The following is an 18,615-nucleotide window of genomic DNA, read 5'->3' as shown; positions in this document are numbered from 1 at the left end:
AGATTGAGTGTATGTAAAGATTTATTGGAAAATATTTTCTGAGATGTTGGGGACAGGAGTTTTGCAAAATTTACAGGACCTGACATTTTCCCCCTCATAACTTTCTGGAAAATAGGTATTGTTTAATGAAATTTTACACAAATACCTTTCAAATGGTGTAGATTACGATGACAAAGGAATTTGTTGGCAAAATTTTTGGAAATGGCGGGAGTTTCTGGAAAGCAGAGTTTCGGTTCAGACAGCCCACTTAAGTTGGAATTTTTCAGTTTTGACAGGGATTTTTTCCAATGTTTTTCACCAAGGCTTTCAGAATGATGGGAGGCATCTTTTCACAGAAAAAAATTTTTTAATTTTGAAAATTTTTTTTTTTCACTCCCACTACCTCTTAACCACCCCAGTCTGAAACGATTTTGGCCATTTTTTTTTTTTCTAAGCACTTAAAACCTGTGAGAGAAACATTTTCAGTTTAGAAAAAATTGTTAATAATTTCAGAGGAAAATGTGTGATTTCAGGGAGTTCTAGCTGTTGTTTCTAGCACATCTTAAAACCTCCCTCCTCGTTTCTTTCTCACTCACACATCTATTGTTATTTTTCAATATTTTTCTCCCCATAAACAAATTTTATGGAATGATGATGTCCAAGTAGCACGCGTGTAGTCCCAACTGAGTTATGTGTGTGTGTATGAAAAAAAAACCCCACTTAAAAGCATATTTAGTGTTCATATTACTGTCAAACGTAATGCTTATTTGTTCATGTTATTTTGAGTCATTCAGGTTCAAGAGGGGTCTCCACAATACTTGCTTGTAACTTTGTTAGTTTTTTACATACAGATTTGAAATTTTGTCAGTGGGTGCTTTATATACCATTGGTTTATAGTTATGTAATTTTAGCTGATCCTGTTGAGTAAATTTGACTTTTATGGGAAGGTAAATTTAATTATGTATATATATCCAGGTCTATTCCCCATTTTTTAGGAGGGGCTATCCACAACAAGACACACACCAGGCATTCCATTCATTTCCCAGCTCAAAAAGGCAAGCCCTGTTCTATACTCTGGTCAATGCATAGAACACAACCCCCAATATCAATAGAGGGGCCTGACAGCATATGCTGGTTTTGTACCTCTTTCAGCAACATCAAATTCACTCATTTGCCCACAAACACTCTCCAGGTTTTCCTATCATTTATAAACTCTCTTACCTCTCTCACTCCAACACCTCTAACCACCCATATCCATATTTGTAAAAAGACAGCAAGTAAATTTAATTAACAGTTGTAAAAGCAATAACATTATGGATAATCTTACCTGTTTGATAACAAAAATTTTGCCACTTTTCAAGAAGAGGTACTTTAATTTGAATTAATTAAAATACAGGTATAATCGGTACAGATTTTATTCTTTCAGTAAATATTTTGTACCTTGGTTTGGAATAATTTTTTCCACTTTTTTTTCGGGTGCATTCAAACCCACCACAAGCCACATTTTTCTGGAAAAGAAAGGTGGGAGGGGTGGTGGGGACCTCGAAGTTTCTCACCAAGGGAGTTTTGTTTCACGGGTCCTTTTTTCTTTTCCAGGTTATTTTCAACAAATGTGACAGTGAAATCACATGTAAATGGCTCCTTTTTCCAGAAAAGGAAAGATCTGCCTGCTATTTCTAGCATGCCCTGCTACCATGTAACAGCTATTTGGGTTATATTTGCATAATGATAGTAGGGATTAGAACTTTTTCTTACATTAGAGAATTCCTCATTTCCTTCAAAATGAATGTAAACTAAGTGTGATTTTTGTGGTACCATGAGTTTCAAGATTGGCTGACTGATGCAGTCGTTTGTAGTAGTGTGACTTACAAGAAGGTGGGAGTTAATTTTATAAACAATACTAAGCACTATGACCTGGCAACACCGGGTCATAGTGCTAGTGCATGCATATACAGCTGCGTGCGTGCGCACATACTCGCGAGTACTGTCCAAATCTCCAACCAATCACATACAGCTAGCTGGCATTCAATTCGTGTATCAAGTTTCGGGCATTTTGATTGGGTTTTGGATAGAAAATTCACAAAAAAGCCACTTCTATTGATTTTTTTGACTGGGGAAATGTAAAGATGTGCACGACCACCCTTGGATGGTTTTGAATGACCATAGAAAGTGCGAGCCCTCTAACTGAAAAATTGTGGATTTGTATAAAGGACTCGCACACACACACACAGACATTTTGCCGTTTATATATAGAGAGATTTATTTTATGTACAGAAAAATGGCAAACCTCCAAGAGAGATGAATTCCTAACTAAGTTTCAAATTTTCATTGTCTCTTCTAGTTATGGGATTGCCAAAGAAATCATTAAATCCTTCACGAGAGAAAAATTTAGAGTCTGAAAATTAGAGTGAAAGTTTTTCAGTTTCTCTTGTTTGTTTACCTTGAAATTTCTATAATTTGTGGCTTTTATAAAGAGACTGAAAGTGGAGAGAGTTAACCTATCACTGAAATTATTTGAACAATAAATTACTCAGAGATAGGTGCAGACATGGTTGGATGGTAAGAAGTTTGCTTCTCAACCTCATGGTCCCAAGTTCCCTAGGCCAACCAAAGCCTTGTGAATGGATTTGGTAGATAGAAACTGAAAGAAACCCATTTTACACACACACACATATATATGTAGTTATGGTACATTCCATTAGGCATGTGGCAGAGTACATCCCACCTCAGAATTACCCAATATCATCTGGTAGCATTATTATATACTTCCAGGCTTATGTCTGAGTACGGTTCTATATTTAAGAGATGAGGAATTATGTACATTATTTACATTCGATGGATATTTGTCCTCATCTTGTTTGTCGTTAACACAATGTTTCGGCTGATATACCCTCCAGCCTTCATCAGGTGTCTTGGGGAAATTTCGAACCTGGGTTCTCATTCCTAAGGTATTTTTCAATGTTGTTGCTATTATTATTATCATTCAGGTCACTGCCTGGAATCGAACTTGAAATCTTGGGGTTAGTAGCCCGTGCTCTTAACTACTATGCCATATGCCCGTGTATTATGTCTGAGTATTCGTCATGTGTGAATATAAGATTGAAGAAATTTGAGTTAACAAGAAGGAGTATGGTTGGACAGTTATTTTTTAATTACTACAATTGTTTCCACCCAGCGTGGTTCTCCATAATCAAATACCTGTATTTTTGGAGACAAACGTTGGGTGGAAACAATTGTAGTGATTAAAATACAACCGAGCTCCTTCTTGTCGACTCCAATTTCTTAAATTTATATATATAAACTAGCAGTATCGCCCGGGTTTGTAAGGGAAATAACTATATAAGCATTTTTAGAGATGTAAAGTATAATAGCCATCTCAATATGGCTAACCACAAAGGGGGGGGGGTGTTACTGTAGCTTTTTACGTTCTGAGATTTAATAATAAATTTTTAGAGAGTTACTTCCCTTATATATGCCAAAAATGCATTAAAAATGGGGAAAATTGATGGTAAATTTCTTTTAAAAATCGTAGACTCATCGTAGATGCGCGCTAATACCCAGAAGTGCTCGATATGAATCACGACTATAAGATACCCGGTTTTGGTTAAACTGCACCGCAAAATGTGGGAGTAGTTAGGAATCTAAATCGTAGGAGACAGACAGCACACAACCTCTCTTTTATATATAAAGATATGTATGTGTGTATGTGTCTTTGTAACTGCTTCTTTATCTTGACATCAAGTGACAGTTATAAAATGGGTGACTGAGATGCAAAGCACTGCTTTTCATTTCCAATATTCTGTGAAAACACGTCTGATCTTTGGGGAAATATTACGTCACTAAGAAACAGGTGAGAGTAGGCAGCAGGGAGAGCATCCGGCTGTAGAAAATCCGCCTCAGCAAATCGCGTCCGATCCAGGCACGTTTAGAAAAGTGGACGTTAAAACGTCGATACTGACGTTTGAATAGGCAGCATCAAAAAGCTAAATAGAAATAATTAGTGAGTGAGAGAGGGAGAGAGAGAGAGGGGAGAGAGAGAACAAAATTAATCATCGAATATCATTTCAATTATTTTGGTAAGTACAAAAGACAATTCTGAGCATACTTCAGTCTTAGGATCTGACCAGTGAAACGTCAACTTCACCATATTTGAAAGTAATGGAATAACCACAATAATTTACTCTGGTTTATATTGCAGACTAGAACTGTTTAAAGAATAAATTATTCAAAAAATTATTCATAAAGAATAAATTATTCAAAAACACCATCCACATGGAAAACAATAGTAAAGTTAATGTTGGAATTGAAGTTCAAATCAAAATCACTAAAATTAAATTTTAAATTAAAGAAATAAAATTTATTTTATTTTTAGCGAATTTTAAAGATTCGAGTTGAAATTTCAACTGATACTATTTTATAAAAATATTGACTATTTTCTAATTGAAAAAAAAAACCAACAAAAAAATTGAATTCAGCATCTAAAATAAATTTTAAAAAAACTGTTATATATCAAATAACTAATGAAAATAAAAAATATATCTGATGCAAGAAGTTGGTACAACCGATTTTTGTTGTAAGTTATTTATTGAATGTAATCAAAAGCTTACAACAGAATATACTCATCTTGTTTTAGCTAATAAAAGCAAATGAGAATTCTCAGAATGGAACATTTTTACTATAATAACTGCGATACAAGCACGTTATTCGTTTTTCATATGTTGTTACTTTCAAATAATAACTTCACCTGAGTTTTAGATGAAATTTTTTTTTTTTTTTACCTTTTGGTTCATATTTTTAGAGCAACTAAAAAAAGTTATTCTTTGCGTTTTAGTTTTTGAATTGCTTCTAAATATATATATTTCCCTAAATCTCAGGCAGCCTTGACAGTCAGCAAATGGTGAGATGTGAGAGAGTGACAGTCTGTACGTAGTGAGATTTTTCACAACTGTATCAAATTATCTCAATTGATTTTTCAACTATAATAAACCCCAAATGCAATGAAGAGAATTAGTGCGCGCTCGAATACGTTACAACCCGGTTAGGGTTACGAGCGTGACCGGAACGGAAGTGACGAAAGCAATGAGGTCAAATTTAGAAACATTTCATTCACAAACATTTGATAGTGTAACGCGCGAAGGCGACCAAGTCTTAGTATGTTAGTTCGGTAAAAGTAGGAAAATCGAAAACACTGAGATATTTAGAGAAGAAACAAAGTCGATAGTGAAAAGAAAAACACCTTAAACAATTGTATCTTCTTTCCGCTTTTCAAAGGATTAATTTTTTCGGGAGCTTTTCTTTTATTACATTTGAAGAAAAGCTGAAAAGCAGCCTTTGCTTTTGGGAGTTGACCGAAAGCAAACCCATCGAGCGTGAGTTTACGGTCGGTCGACGGAGGAGGCACGACTTGATTCAAAATGGTTGACAGACTGGGTGAGTAAATAAAGTACTTTAACAGTTCAGCTTCTCTTTCTTTCTTTCTCTCTCTCTCTCCCGCGACACAAGAAATATGTGTTTATACGGATTTTAGTAGCACTTTACTGTGAAATGTAGAGCGAGATCAAACTTCTTCAAAGTATGGAAGTGGGATATTTTAAAAGTAGTTTTGTGTCTTAGATTCTTGTTCCCACAAATATGTAAACAAATACACGCGCGCGCGCACTCATATGTGTGTGTATATATATATATATATGTATATGTATATTCTGTATACAAAGAAAAATAATTGGTATACCGAGAAGGAAAAGAAGAATGATCACGAATTCAGAGTAAATTGTTCTGTGATATTTTTCTTATTCAGCCCAAAGATATCTAAAATACTCATAATAACATAGTGCCCTTAATTAACCACTACCTTAGTATACACAAACAATCCCTTTTTCTACTGACGATATAGAAATACAGAAAAAAAAACTTTTAGCAAGTTATTAGTGTTTTTTTAACGACAAATTTTCCTTAATTACGCCAGGTTTTGTGTTTTAATGTTGCCTTAAGTTTTGTCTACAAAATCTAAAGGCCTCCAGTTCAAATTAAATTGCAGGTTATTGTATATATAAAAAAAAAGTTTAAATTATTTCCAATAATTATTTTTTTAACATCGTTAATTTTGAGATCGTTGTCAAATTCGCTCGGAATGTCTTCATTTTCTGGGGTCGTGTAGAGAAACATTCGTTTTTACTTACTGTTCGAGGGTTTAAAGCTGATAGCTAAAAGCGAATTAATACGGGTTGGGAATTGTACAATTGAATCTGAATACCCAGTCTTCAGCAATATTACAGCGATGAGGGTGATAGATTTTATTAAAGTTTTTATTTTTTAAGTAAATAGAATGTAAGACGATAGTGTTGGTTGATTGTGCTGAAAATATGAGGGAGGTGTGGTTATCCTAAGGCGAGCGAAAAGAACATAAAAACTTTTAGAACATCAGCTGATGGAGGTATTTCCCCACTGACTGTTCGTTACCTAATTTAAACGTCACAAGTTTCTGGCAAGTTTTTAATTACAATTTATAGAGAGCACTGGACTGCAGATATTGTATTATTTGAACCAACGCTGCAGATAGTTGGGACAGTTCAAACCCTGCCCTCGCAATGTTTTATGGTTTTTTAAAAAATTCGTCCGAATATGTCCTTTCCTCTACACAAGTGTATCCAAACACGCACACATACACTTAACTAAAGAATCCTGGTGGGTTTAATTAATATCCGTTATCTGAAAAAAAGAATATAGTTGTAGTTCGTAATTCTAAAAACAAATTTTCTGGGAGTTCAATCCTTGCCTAAGGATCCCCCCCAACCCCTCCAAAAACTTTCCTATTGTTGACGTATCGAAATGTACTCAAGATTAAAAACTCAATGATCCCGTATCATAATAACAATTTATATTTAATATAAACACGTAGAAATATATTTGTTAATTGCTTTATACCTCTCTCGTCATACTTAACTAGTTGTTGATGTGCATTAATTAATACAAGGCACACCAACGTCTGTGGAAGTAATGTAGGTGTATTGAAAATAAGTTATCAAGCAGCTAACAAGAAGTACTTGTTTGTAATTTGTAATGCGGAGGGAAAACATTTAAAAGTGAATTAAAACTTCCTCCTAAACACGTTTTTTTTTTTCCCTGTTGCGACTAAGTCATTTGTTATTTGTTACCCACTTTTGTTTACGTGCACAAATCGTATATATTTCCTGGAAGGTTTGGCGAACCAAGCCTTAATTTCACTACCCTCCATCTGACTCACACACACATTGCTAGCATGTCGTTTTTTGTTTCTTCGTCATCCGTAGTTATTTGCGGGTGTCAACACAACAATTTTCAGTTGGTAATCGTCTTCGTTATGGTGTTAATCCCCATGACGACAGGTGATTCAGAAATCTTACTCGAATTCTCCTCGTGTGCATGTGTATGCATACATACATACCTACATACATACTTATCTATCTATCTACCTATCTATCCATACATAGATCTATCTATCTATCTATCTATCTATCTATCTATCTATCTATCTATCTATCTATCTATCTATCTATCTATCTACCTATCTATCCATACATAGATCTATCTATCTACCTATCTATCCATACATAGATCTATCTATCTATCTACCTATCTATCCATACATAGATCTATCTATCTATCTACCTATCTATCCATACATAGATCTACCTATATATCTATCTACCTATCTATCCATACATAGATCTACCTATATATCTATCTACCTATATATCTATCTACCTATCTATCCATACATAGATCTACCTATATATCTATCTATGTATCTATATATAGATCTACCTATATATCTATCTTTCTACCTATCTATCTATCAGTAGGTAGGTAGGCCATTTGAGAAGCTATGAATGAGTCATTATATTCTGATTTTTTATTATCTCCTACCTCAATCCTCCAAAGGCCAAATACATGTCATCAGTTGATTCGTTGTTTTAAACAACTACAATGTAGCCTTCATTTATATGCTGGTGTTCGCTCTAGAAGTTTTCTATGATACATACACATAAACATGATAAACCGAGAAAATGAGCTGATTACTCTAATAAATACACGTAAATAGATATTTGTGTCAACTTCAAATAAGTTTTCATTTTGTAAATAAAAATCATTTGGATGCAAAATTCTGCTAGAAAATGCGACATTCCACCCTCTGTATTTGAAGTGGCAGACTAAACTAAAGATAAAGAAATCCTTTTCATTTAGATTCTCAGTTCAAAACAATTTCTCTTAAGTCGCTAATGACTATAGAAAAAGATAGACATCACAACCGCTCAGTCACATAAAAATCTTAAACTTCACACGTACGTTTGAGGCCTTATTTTATTAATTTAAAGTTATACATGTTAGTAATACACTGCTGGTGGTCGTTTTGCTTTCCTTGAAAGTAATGATGTGAATGTGTCTCTGTATTCTACGTAATAGTTTAATCTATATGGTGACGACCTACTCTAATGATTGCTTTATATATATTTAATTGCTCATATGTTTCCATTATAAAACTTTGCTTTTTTAACACAATAAATGCAAATAACAAGAAACAAAAAATATTTGGTTTCATTTATACATAGAAAAAGAAACGTACATAGATCTAAAACACACTCAAACACTGCCCCTCCCTCTTTCTCTCTTCCTCCATATCTATTCATACATGTGTGCGTGTGTATGTGTATATATATATACGTGTGTGTGTGGTATATATATGAAAACATCTAAGTGTTCATTCAATAGACTCTTGAGAAGAGTGTAGTGTCTGTTGTGTGATGAACTGTAATAGATAAGTGCATTACGGAATCGGAATAATGGGTGAAGTTAGTCGAGAGACTGTTATAAGGATTAAGAAATATATTCTCTCTTTTACTCTTTTACTTGTTTCAGTCATTTGACTGCGGCCATGCTGGAGCACCGCCTTTAGTCGAGCAAATCGACCCCAGGACTTATTCTTTGTAAGCCCAGTACTTATTCTATCGGTCTCTTTTGCCGAACCGCTAAGTAACGGGGACGTAAACACGCCAGCATCGGTTGTCAAGCAATGCTAGGGGGACAAACACAGACACACAAACATGTACACACACATACATATATACGACAGGCTTCTTTCAGTTTCCGTCTACCAAATCCACTCACAAGGCTTTGGTCGGTCCGGGGCTATAGCAGAAGACACTTGCCCAAGATGCCACGCAGTGGACTGAACCTGGAACCATGTGGTTGGTAAGCAAGCTACTTACCACACAGCCACTCCTGCGCATATTAATTGTAAGAAAAATATAAACAGATAAATATAAGATAGAGGGTATAAGATGGATAATAAAAAAAAGAACATTAATAATATAAATAGGAAAATATAAGGGTATGAAATAAAGTTTTCTATAAAACTATTCAATGTTTAGCAGAACAGCTTGAGAAGAAAAGGCATAAAATAAGCGGTGATATACTCTTTTACTTGTTTCAGTCATTTGACTGCTGCCATGCTGGAGCACCGCCTTTGGTCGAGCAAATCGACCCCGGGACTTATTCTTTGTAAGCCCAGTACTTATTTTATAGGTCTCTTTTTGCCGAACCGCTAAGTTACGGGGACGTAAACACACCAGCATCGGTTGTCAAGCGATGTTGGTGGTGGTGGGGGGGACAAATACAAACACACCGACACATATATATATACTACGGGCTTCTTTCAGTTTCTGTCTACCAAATCCACTCACAAGGCTTTGGTCGGCCCGAGGCTATAGTAAAAGACACTTGCCCAAGGTGCCACGCTGTGGGAATGAACCTGGAACCATGTGATTGGTAAGCAAGCTACTTACCACACAGCCACTCCTGCACCTATACTCTTTTACTTGTTTCAGTCATTTGACTGCGACCATGCTGGAGCACCGCCTTTAGTCGAGCAAATCGACCCCGGGACTTATTCTTTGTAAGCCCAGTACTTATTCTATCGGCTCTTTTGCCGAACCGCTAAGTGACGGGGACGTAAACACACCAGCATCGGTTGTCAAGCAATGCTAGGGGGACAAACACATACACTTATATATATATACATATATACGACAGGCTTCTTTCAGTTTCTGTCTACCAGATCCACTCACAAGGCATTGGTCAGCCCAGGGCTATAGCAGAAGACACTTGTCCAAGATGCCACGCAGTGGGACTGAACCCGGAACCATGTGGTTGGTTAGCAAGCTACTTACCACACAGCCACTCCTGCGCCTATGTTGAGTTTTTTTTTTAACTAGTCGAACTTCGTTATTTCATATCTTGTGCCATTTTTCCATGAATCTCTTTCATTGGACCTTTTATTCTTTTACTTATCGCAGTCGTTTGAATGTGGCCATGCTGAAGCACCGCCTTTAGTCGAACAAATCCACCCCAGGACTTATTCTTTGTAAGCTTAGTACTTTCTCTATCGGCCTCTTTTGCCAAACCGCTAAGTTACGGGGACGCAAACACACCAACATCAGATGTCAAGCGATGGTGGTGTTGGGGTACAAACACAGACACACAAATACATACATACATATAGATGTATATACAACGGGCTTCTTTCAGTTTCCATCTACCAAAACCACTCAGAAGGCTTTGGTCAGCTCAGAGCTATAGTAGAAGACACTTGCTCAAGGTGCCATGCAGTGGGAATAAACCCAGAACCATGTGGTTGGGAAGCAAGCTTCTTTATTTCATTACATTTGCCATAAAGGCATTACAAAGATAGAAGCAAATGCGGGCTGGACAACAACACAAATGAAATGAATGATGAGAAAAGCAAACGATGCTTGCTGATCGATGCTCCTTGAAAACACTGTTCGTTTTTTCTCTATTTTTTAAAACACAAATGAGGTAATGAACCTCTTACAGTAGTCAAAAAATTCTAAAGCAATTGAGGCGCCAAGATCTCTCACTCCACCTCTTGCAGTAGCAAGTCGGGGACACAGAAAAGATAATTGGATTCCTCCTTAGAAAAGGCATGCATTATCTTATAAAAGTAACTCTCCTCCATGACCTCTGCAGCCACCTGTGGAGGCCAATGTGGGCAATCAATGCAGGTCGGGACTGCCTGTCCTCGACCTTCAAAACTTCTTACAAAGAAAGATCACAAATTCCTCATTATTTTCACTGGGAGGGGCCACAGTTTCCTCTGTCAGTGGCACAATTCCCACCAACGAGGTTTCGGGACATGCTGGCAGTGCACTGCAAGCTGCCAGCACTGTCCCATTCTGTTTTTTTGCCTTTGTTACGGGAGGGGTTGGTTCCTTCGCCTTAACTGGAGGAACATCGCTTTCTCCCGCAGCTTTAGGATCCTTTGGTGAGTAACCATTGCTGCTAACCTTTCTTCCCCTTTTTTCTGAGGGAGGTCTCTCCCTCCTCACCTACCTCTATCGCTCCTTCTGGAGGAGGAATGGAGGGGCTTTTCCACAACCAACTGCTCCAGGACTCTACTCTGGTTCTGGGGACAGTTCTTTTTGATGTGGCCTGGTTCCAGGCACAGGTGACACTTGATGGGGGGAGGGACGTCCCTCAAGAATCACCAGGTACCTGCACCTGGCCATTTTCAAAAAATCTCTGGAAAAACCAGATTCTTGGCTGATTGGGTCCACAGGGTCAAAACAGCTTTTCACCCAACCCAATCAGCCGCAGGCAAAATTTTCATATTGAGGAGCTTGGCTCTGCTGCCACCCAGACCCTGGCAGATAGTTTCCTCTGTCCACTCGGGTTCTATCCCGGGTGGCAACCTGCAAACCCAAGCTCTTGTTAACTTCTTCCCATAATACGTGGGAAGAAACAAAATCTCTTTGCCCTCCAAGGGCTGGCTCACAAATTTGCAAGCCTCCTCAGGAGTGTCAAACAGCAACCACACCGTTGACCCCCCCCCCACCGGAGATGAATTTAATAGTTGGCAAATATTCTGCCAACTCTTTCTCAATTTCACTCTTTTGAAAGAGGGCGATGACGTAGAGCAACTTGGAGTACGTTCACAGAACCACAATCCTCTCTTCAAAGTCTTTCATCCACTGTTTGAGTGGGACAATCTCCCACTCCAACACAGTGTTATTTATCTTCTTTGCCATGTTTCTTTTTCGAAAAACATCCACAAAAGACAAAAGTTCAAAGTTAAAAAAAAAAAGAACACAATTATAGGAGGAGGGATACGCCCCCAAAACACACTTCTTACCGCTAAGTGAGACTTTAAACACAACCACAGACATGCATGGAACTCAGTGGAGATTTCTTGTTAGACAAAAATAAATGCGAGCAACAAACTCCCACTGAATCCCCAAAAAACAAATGTCTTACCTGGTAGTTGTGCTTCAATAATTCATGATGTTGGTATACAAAGACGTGACTCCAGCAGCGAAGAAGAACATGTCCACACAGTAGTGAGGGAAGTAAGCTTCTTTATTTCATTTAATTTGCCACAAGGGCAGCACACAGATAGAAGCTTGTGGGCTGGACATGGACAAGATGAGATGAAATGAAACAAAATGATACGGATGAGAGGGATGTCGGCGCCCACCGACCGACAAACCCTCGAATACAAAGTTTCTGACAACAATTCTCTTTGTCAGGTACCGCCGACCGTCCTCTGCTCCTCTTTTTCCTCTTTCTTTTTGAGGCTGTGGGAGCAGGAGGCTGCGTCGACTGACGCAGGGGGTCGCTACCCTCCTCCGCCGCCTGAACATTCTTTGGTGAGCAACCATTGTTGCTCACCTTTCTTTTTCTTTTCTTGGAGGCAACTTACTCCACGACTTCAACCGTCTCCCCCTCCAATGAGGGGGCGACGGGCACCTTCTCTTTCTCATGCTCCAGGGCCACCTGGACAGTTCCTTTTGATATGGCACAGGTGACACTGGGGGGGGAGGGCGTCCCTCAAGTATAACTGGGTACCTGTACCCGGCCATTCTTAGGAAGTCTGGGAATGTCATATCTCCCACGGCCACCGGGGTCCATAGGGTCAAAGTTGCCTTTGACCCCTCCCAGTTGACCGCTATCCCCCAGGCCTCGCCGGATGGTATCTTCGATCTATCCCACCTCTGTGTCCGGGGGCAGCCCGCACACCCAGGCTCTTCTTATCTTCCTCCCACAATAGGTGGGGAGGAACAAAATTTCTTTCCCCTCAAAGGGCTCGCTGGCAAATCTGCCAGCTTCCTCGGGGGTACCAAACAGCAACCAGACTGTTGCAAATTTGGTCCCCCGTGAAATAAATTTTATAGTTGGTAGGTAGTCTGCAAACTCTTTCTCTATCACACTCTTGTCGAAGAGGGCGATGGCACCACACGACCTAGAATAGGTCCGTAGTACCACCGTCCTCTTCTCAAGATCTTTAGTCCACTGTTTGGGTGGGATCACCTCCCACTTCAAAGCAGCAGCACCGTTTATTTTTGCCACGTGCAAAAAAAGAAAGAGTCAAAGAAGATGTAAAAAAAAAAAAAATAAATAAAACAAAGTAAGTCCAAAAAAAATAAATTAACAGTTCAAAAAGAAAGAAAAAATCAGGAAAGATAGACGGAAAACAGCAAAAATCCAATTTCCTGGCCAACAGGTACTCTCGGCCTAATGTGAATAAATCTTGGCATAAATCTTTTTTTTTTTCCCCGTAATTGGTAAAATAAATCCAATAAATCCAAACACAATACTGGCTACAGCCAACGGTAACTGCAACAGCAACTGTAACAGGTTCTATTTGGGCGAGGATACGCCCCACCTCCCCTTTTTTTTTTTTTAAATGAATCCAAAAATTCACAATAAATTCACAATATACAAAAACAGCAGCCGCCGAGAGCAGGCGAAATTGTCCCAGAGCTGGGCACAATTTACTGGAAAAAATAATTCGCATGCAATAAATTATGCCCAGCTCACAACAAACGAAATCACCTACCTCGACAACCTTCTCTGTTTTTGTTCTTTTTTTCTTTTTAGGACGGAGCTCAAAGCTCACGTCCTCACTGTTCAACTGGAAGCAAGCTTCTTACCACACAGCCACTTCTGTGCCTATAGTTGGAGTTACAGACCATGCCTAGTGGAATAGTTCTAGATATTTAATATTTTTTTTTCATTTCTAACCTTTCTGATGTCTAGGAATGGATATTGATGAAGATTTGAAAAGGCTAGTTTACCTATCATGGTTTACTCATTTTGCCCCAGTCAAACTTGTCTTTTATATGCTGAAAGAGAACTGCGATAATTTTCTGAAATAGTGATCAGATTATGTTTTAATGCTTTTAATGCATTTAGAAAAGGTCACTTACTTAGCTGATACAGTTTTTGTAAGATAGAGAACATTTGTAAAAAATATATTTTGTCTCAAACTCAAAAAGGCAGTAAAATCACCTCATTTTGCCCCAACCCTTCCTATATGCACACACACACACGCACATATAGATAGATAGAGAGAAAGAAATGTCTTTAGCTAAGACCTTCTGTTTTCACTGATTGAATATCTCTTTTGTTTCAGTCAATGCACTGCTGTCATGCTGGAGCACCTCTTTGAAGGGTTTAGTTGAGCAAATTGAACCCTGTACTTATTTTTTAATCCCGGTACTTATTCTCTTGAGTTCGTTTGCTGAACCACTAAGTTATGGGGACTTAGATAAACTAATACGAGTTGGCAAGTAATAATGGGGGACAAACACAAAGACACACAACACAAATCACAAATATATACGTGTGTGTGTGTGTATCATCATCATCGTTTAACATCCGCTTTCCATGCTAGCATGGGTTGGACGGTTCGACCGAGGTCTGGGAAGCCAGTAGGCTGCACCAGGCTCAGTTTGATCTGGCAATGTTTCTACGGCTGGATGCCCTTCCTAACGCCAACCACTCCGTGAGTGTAGTGGGTGCTTTTTACGTGTCACCGGCATGGAGGCCAGGCGAGGCTGGCAACAGCCATGCTCAGATGGTGCTTTTTACATGCCACCAGCACGGAGGCCAGGCGAGGCTGGCAATGGCCATGATCGGATGGTGTTTGTTATGTGCCACCAGCATGGAGGCCAGTCGATGCGGTGCTGGCTACAGCCACGTTCGGATGGTACTCTTATGTGCCACCGGCACTGGTATCACAACTACAAATTCCATTGATGTTGATTGATTTCGATTTGATTTTTGATTTTTTGATTTTCACTTGCCTCAACAGGTCTTCACAAGTAGAGGTATGTGTCCCAAGAAGGAAGGTATGCACAGGTGGACTGACTCCGTCCCAGGTAGGGGCCACGGGTTATGGCCTTACTTATCCTGCCAGGTCTTCTCACGCACAGCATACTTCCAAAGGTCTCTGTCTCTGGTCATTTCCTCGGTGAGACCTAAAGAGCGAAGGTCGTGCTTCACCACCTCGTCCCAGGTTTTCCTGGGTCTACGTCTTCCACAGGTTCCCTCAACCGCTAGAGTGTGGGACTTTTTCACACAACTATCTTCATCCATTCTTACCACGTGTCCATACCAGCGTAGGCGTCTCTCTTGCACACCACAACTGATGCTTCTTAGGTCCAAATTTTCTCTCAAGGCACTTACACTCTGTCGGGTATGAACACTGACATTACACATTCATCGGAGCATACTGGCTTCATTTCTTGCAAGCTTACGCATATCCTCAGCAGTCACGGCCCATGTTTCACTACCATGTAGCATGGCTGTTTTATCAATTCTGAATACTTAAAATATTGAGTGAAGAGGAGATGGAGAACAAAAAAAGCTGATAAATTTATTTAAAAATTGCTTATTGAAAAGAAAATATGAATTGGTTAATTTCCTTATTTCTACTGTGAATTCTATTTAATAAAATGTGTGTGTGCATGTATGACTACCTAGGAGTAGCTCTTCAGAGTAGATTTCAAAGTTTAACTTTTGAAATTTTTGGTTGTTACTGGTGTGTTGTTAATAGATTGAGTGGAGAGTTGACAGTTACAAAATATCTGAACTTGTAGTGAATGGATGCAATGTCATAATAATTGTGAGAAAACTTGAGGAACTGTGACAGCTGTAGCTTCTCACAGATTCTTCTACACTTCAGATAAAACAATCGAAGCAAATGAAGAGCTGCTGGAAAGGTCAGCACATGAAAATTAATAATTAACAATACATCGTTAGAGGAGTAGGAAAACTCCCAAAAGCTAAGTGTATATTGGATAAATTAATCATTTATGAAAGCTTTGATCTAATCTTACTCTCAGGAATTAGATGATTCCTTATCTCTTTATTTTTGTTGATTTTGTAAACCTAGCTCCGACACCTTTAATAAATTTCTTAAGCTAGATTGACTACAGCTATAATTTCTGTAAAGAGTAAATAAGTCACTTGTTGTTTGTGTATGTATGTCTGTGACTTAAAACTATATGCTAGAAATGACAGCTAATTAGGAACTAATGAAAGCAACACAAAGACTCAATGAAAATATTTATAGGAAAATGTGACTTAGGTGTGCCAAAACTGGCCTCAAAAACTGGAAAAAAAAAAAAAAAATTTGAATGCAAATGTCTAATACTTGAAATCAGAACATACTTATTTCTCTATGCATCCAACCCCATATCCCCATATAGGTGTGGCTGTGTGGTAAAATGTTCAGTCCCACTAGTGTGGCATCTTGGGCAAATGGCTTCTACTATAGCCTTGGACTGACCTAAGCTTTGTGAGTGTATTTGATACATGAAAACTGAAAGAAGCCTATCGTGTATGTGTGAAATTGTCTCTTTATCTTGACATCAAGTGTCACTGTCATACAAGCTGTGTCATTCATTTCCAATCTTCCATGAAAACCTGTCCACCTTGGCAAAATATTATCTTATTTGGAAACAAGTGAAGGTTGGCAGCTGGAGAAAATCAATGAAGAAAAGGCACCAGAAGAGCAATGCATACCCTGTGCACAGATAAAATAAGTGTCACTGTTATAGGTATTTATACTCCGTGAAATTAAGAAATCCACAAATCCATCACTGTACACACACATGCACCCCCCCCACATACACAGTTGCATATCTATGTATTTATTTATGTATGTATGTATCCACACTTGTCTACGCGCATAGGTACACCATGATCTATACACACAGATCCATATGAAAAAGAAAGTGAAGAAAATGAAACATTTATAGAAAATATTGCATAGAATTTAAGTGTTTTCAACATTTTTCAATGATGGCAGGTGAATCAAATGTACTGTAGTTCGTTGTAGGATATAAATAATATAACCACTTACTTATCGGGAAGTTTGTAAGTTTGATTTAAAAAAAAATTTTTCAAGTATCATCATTATAGGTATTTATACTCTGGTGAAATTAAGAAACCAAGTCGTAAATAAACGAAACCCTCAAATCTATCACTATACACACACATGCACACAGTTGCACATCTATGCATGTATTTAATGTATGTATGTATGCACCCACACATGTCTATGTGCATAGACACACCATTATCTATAAACATGCAGATGAGGATCGATTCATATGAAAAAGAAAGTGAACAAAATGAAATACTTATAGGAAAACATTGTATAGAATTTGAGAAGTGTTTCGTCATTATAGGTATTTATACTCCAGTGAAATTAAGAAATCAACTCATTAATAAATGAAACCCTCGTATCCATCACTGTCCATGTGCACATTCAGAGTCGCATATCTATGTATATATTTGTGTATGCGTGAAGATAATCAAATGAAATTTTCATCATTTCAAGTCACTTCTACTAAATTTGGTGAAAATCCATTCAATTGTTCTTCAGTAATTTTGCAAACATACAGACAAATAGACAAAGATGAGTGATTACAATACCCTGCTTTTGCTTATATGTGCAGGGTAACAAGCTCCATTTGACCCATGCAAAGATGGAAAAGTGGACGTTAAAACAATTTTACACACATTCACACAAATCAAATATGTAAAATATTTGAGAATACAAAATGTAAGTCATACTCAGCTTAGTCAAATGAAGGGCAAATTACATAGAATATTATGAACAAAATTAGATTTATACTAGGGATATGTCTAAAACAAAGTAATTAATGCAAAAGCCTAGCTATCCTCGTAATTATGTGCAGTTTCAGTGTCATGTAGAAAGGAAAATTATAATTGTAAAACATAGGAATGCAATGTGGCTGATTTAAAAGGTGTCTTTTAAAATCTTATGCGGATACAAAATATCTTAGGATATCCAGGATACTAAATATTCTGGCAAGATTGAAACAAAAAAGTACTCAAAAAATAAAGGCAGAATTAATAATTTAGAGAGTATGACAAGAACTGAAATGGATTCTCATTAGGTTAAGGAATTAATTAGATGTAACACAGATCCTTGTAATGTGATAGAGGTATGGTAATAAAAAGCAGACAGTGAAGTAAATATAGTTATTAAACAAAAGTTGTCAGATATGTCATAACAAACCACTATTTGATACAGTTCTATATTTAAGAGATGAGGAATTATGTACATTATTTACATTTGATGGATATTTGTCCTCATCTTGTTTGTTGTTAACACATTTCTGCTGATATACCCTCTAGCCCTCATCAGGTGTCTTGGGGAAATTTTGAACATGGGTTCTCATTCTTAAGGTATTTTTCGATGTTTGATAATAATAATAACAACATCGAAAAAATACCTTAGGAATGAGAACCCAGGTTCAAAATTTTCCC

General features: G+C 37.8%; 1 protein-coding gene across 2 annotated transcripts in view; it reads left to right on the top strand.

Moving 5' to 3' along the window:
- Positions 1-5,074: 5,074 nt before the first annotated feature.
- Positions 5,075-18,615, top strand: part of LOC115213419 (pleckstrin homology domain-containing family F member 2) — a 212,289-nt gene continuing 198,748 nt past the window's right edge. Inside the window, exon 1 of one of the 2 annotated variants that reach the window (XM_029782384.2) lies at positions 5,075-5,409. In XM_029782384.2, coding sequence (XP_029638244.1) covers positions 5,394-5,409 — 16 coding nt within the window. In that variant the 5' untranslated portion in view covers positions 5,075-5,393. The remainder of the gene's footprint in view (positions 5,410-18,615) is intronic. The other variant, XM_029782385.2, reaches the window with a different exon arrangement.

The sequence above is a fragment of the Octopus sinensis genome, linkage group LG6 (genome assembly GCF_006345805.1).
Source record: "Octopus sinensis linkage group LG6, ASM634580v1, whole genome shotgun sequence".
Classification (NCBI taxonomy): Eukaryota; Metazoa; Mollusca; class Cephalopoda; order Octopoda; family Octopodidae; genus Octopus; species Octopus sinensis.
This window is presented reverse-complemented; position numbering and strand designations above follow the sequence as displayed.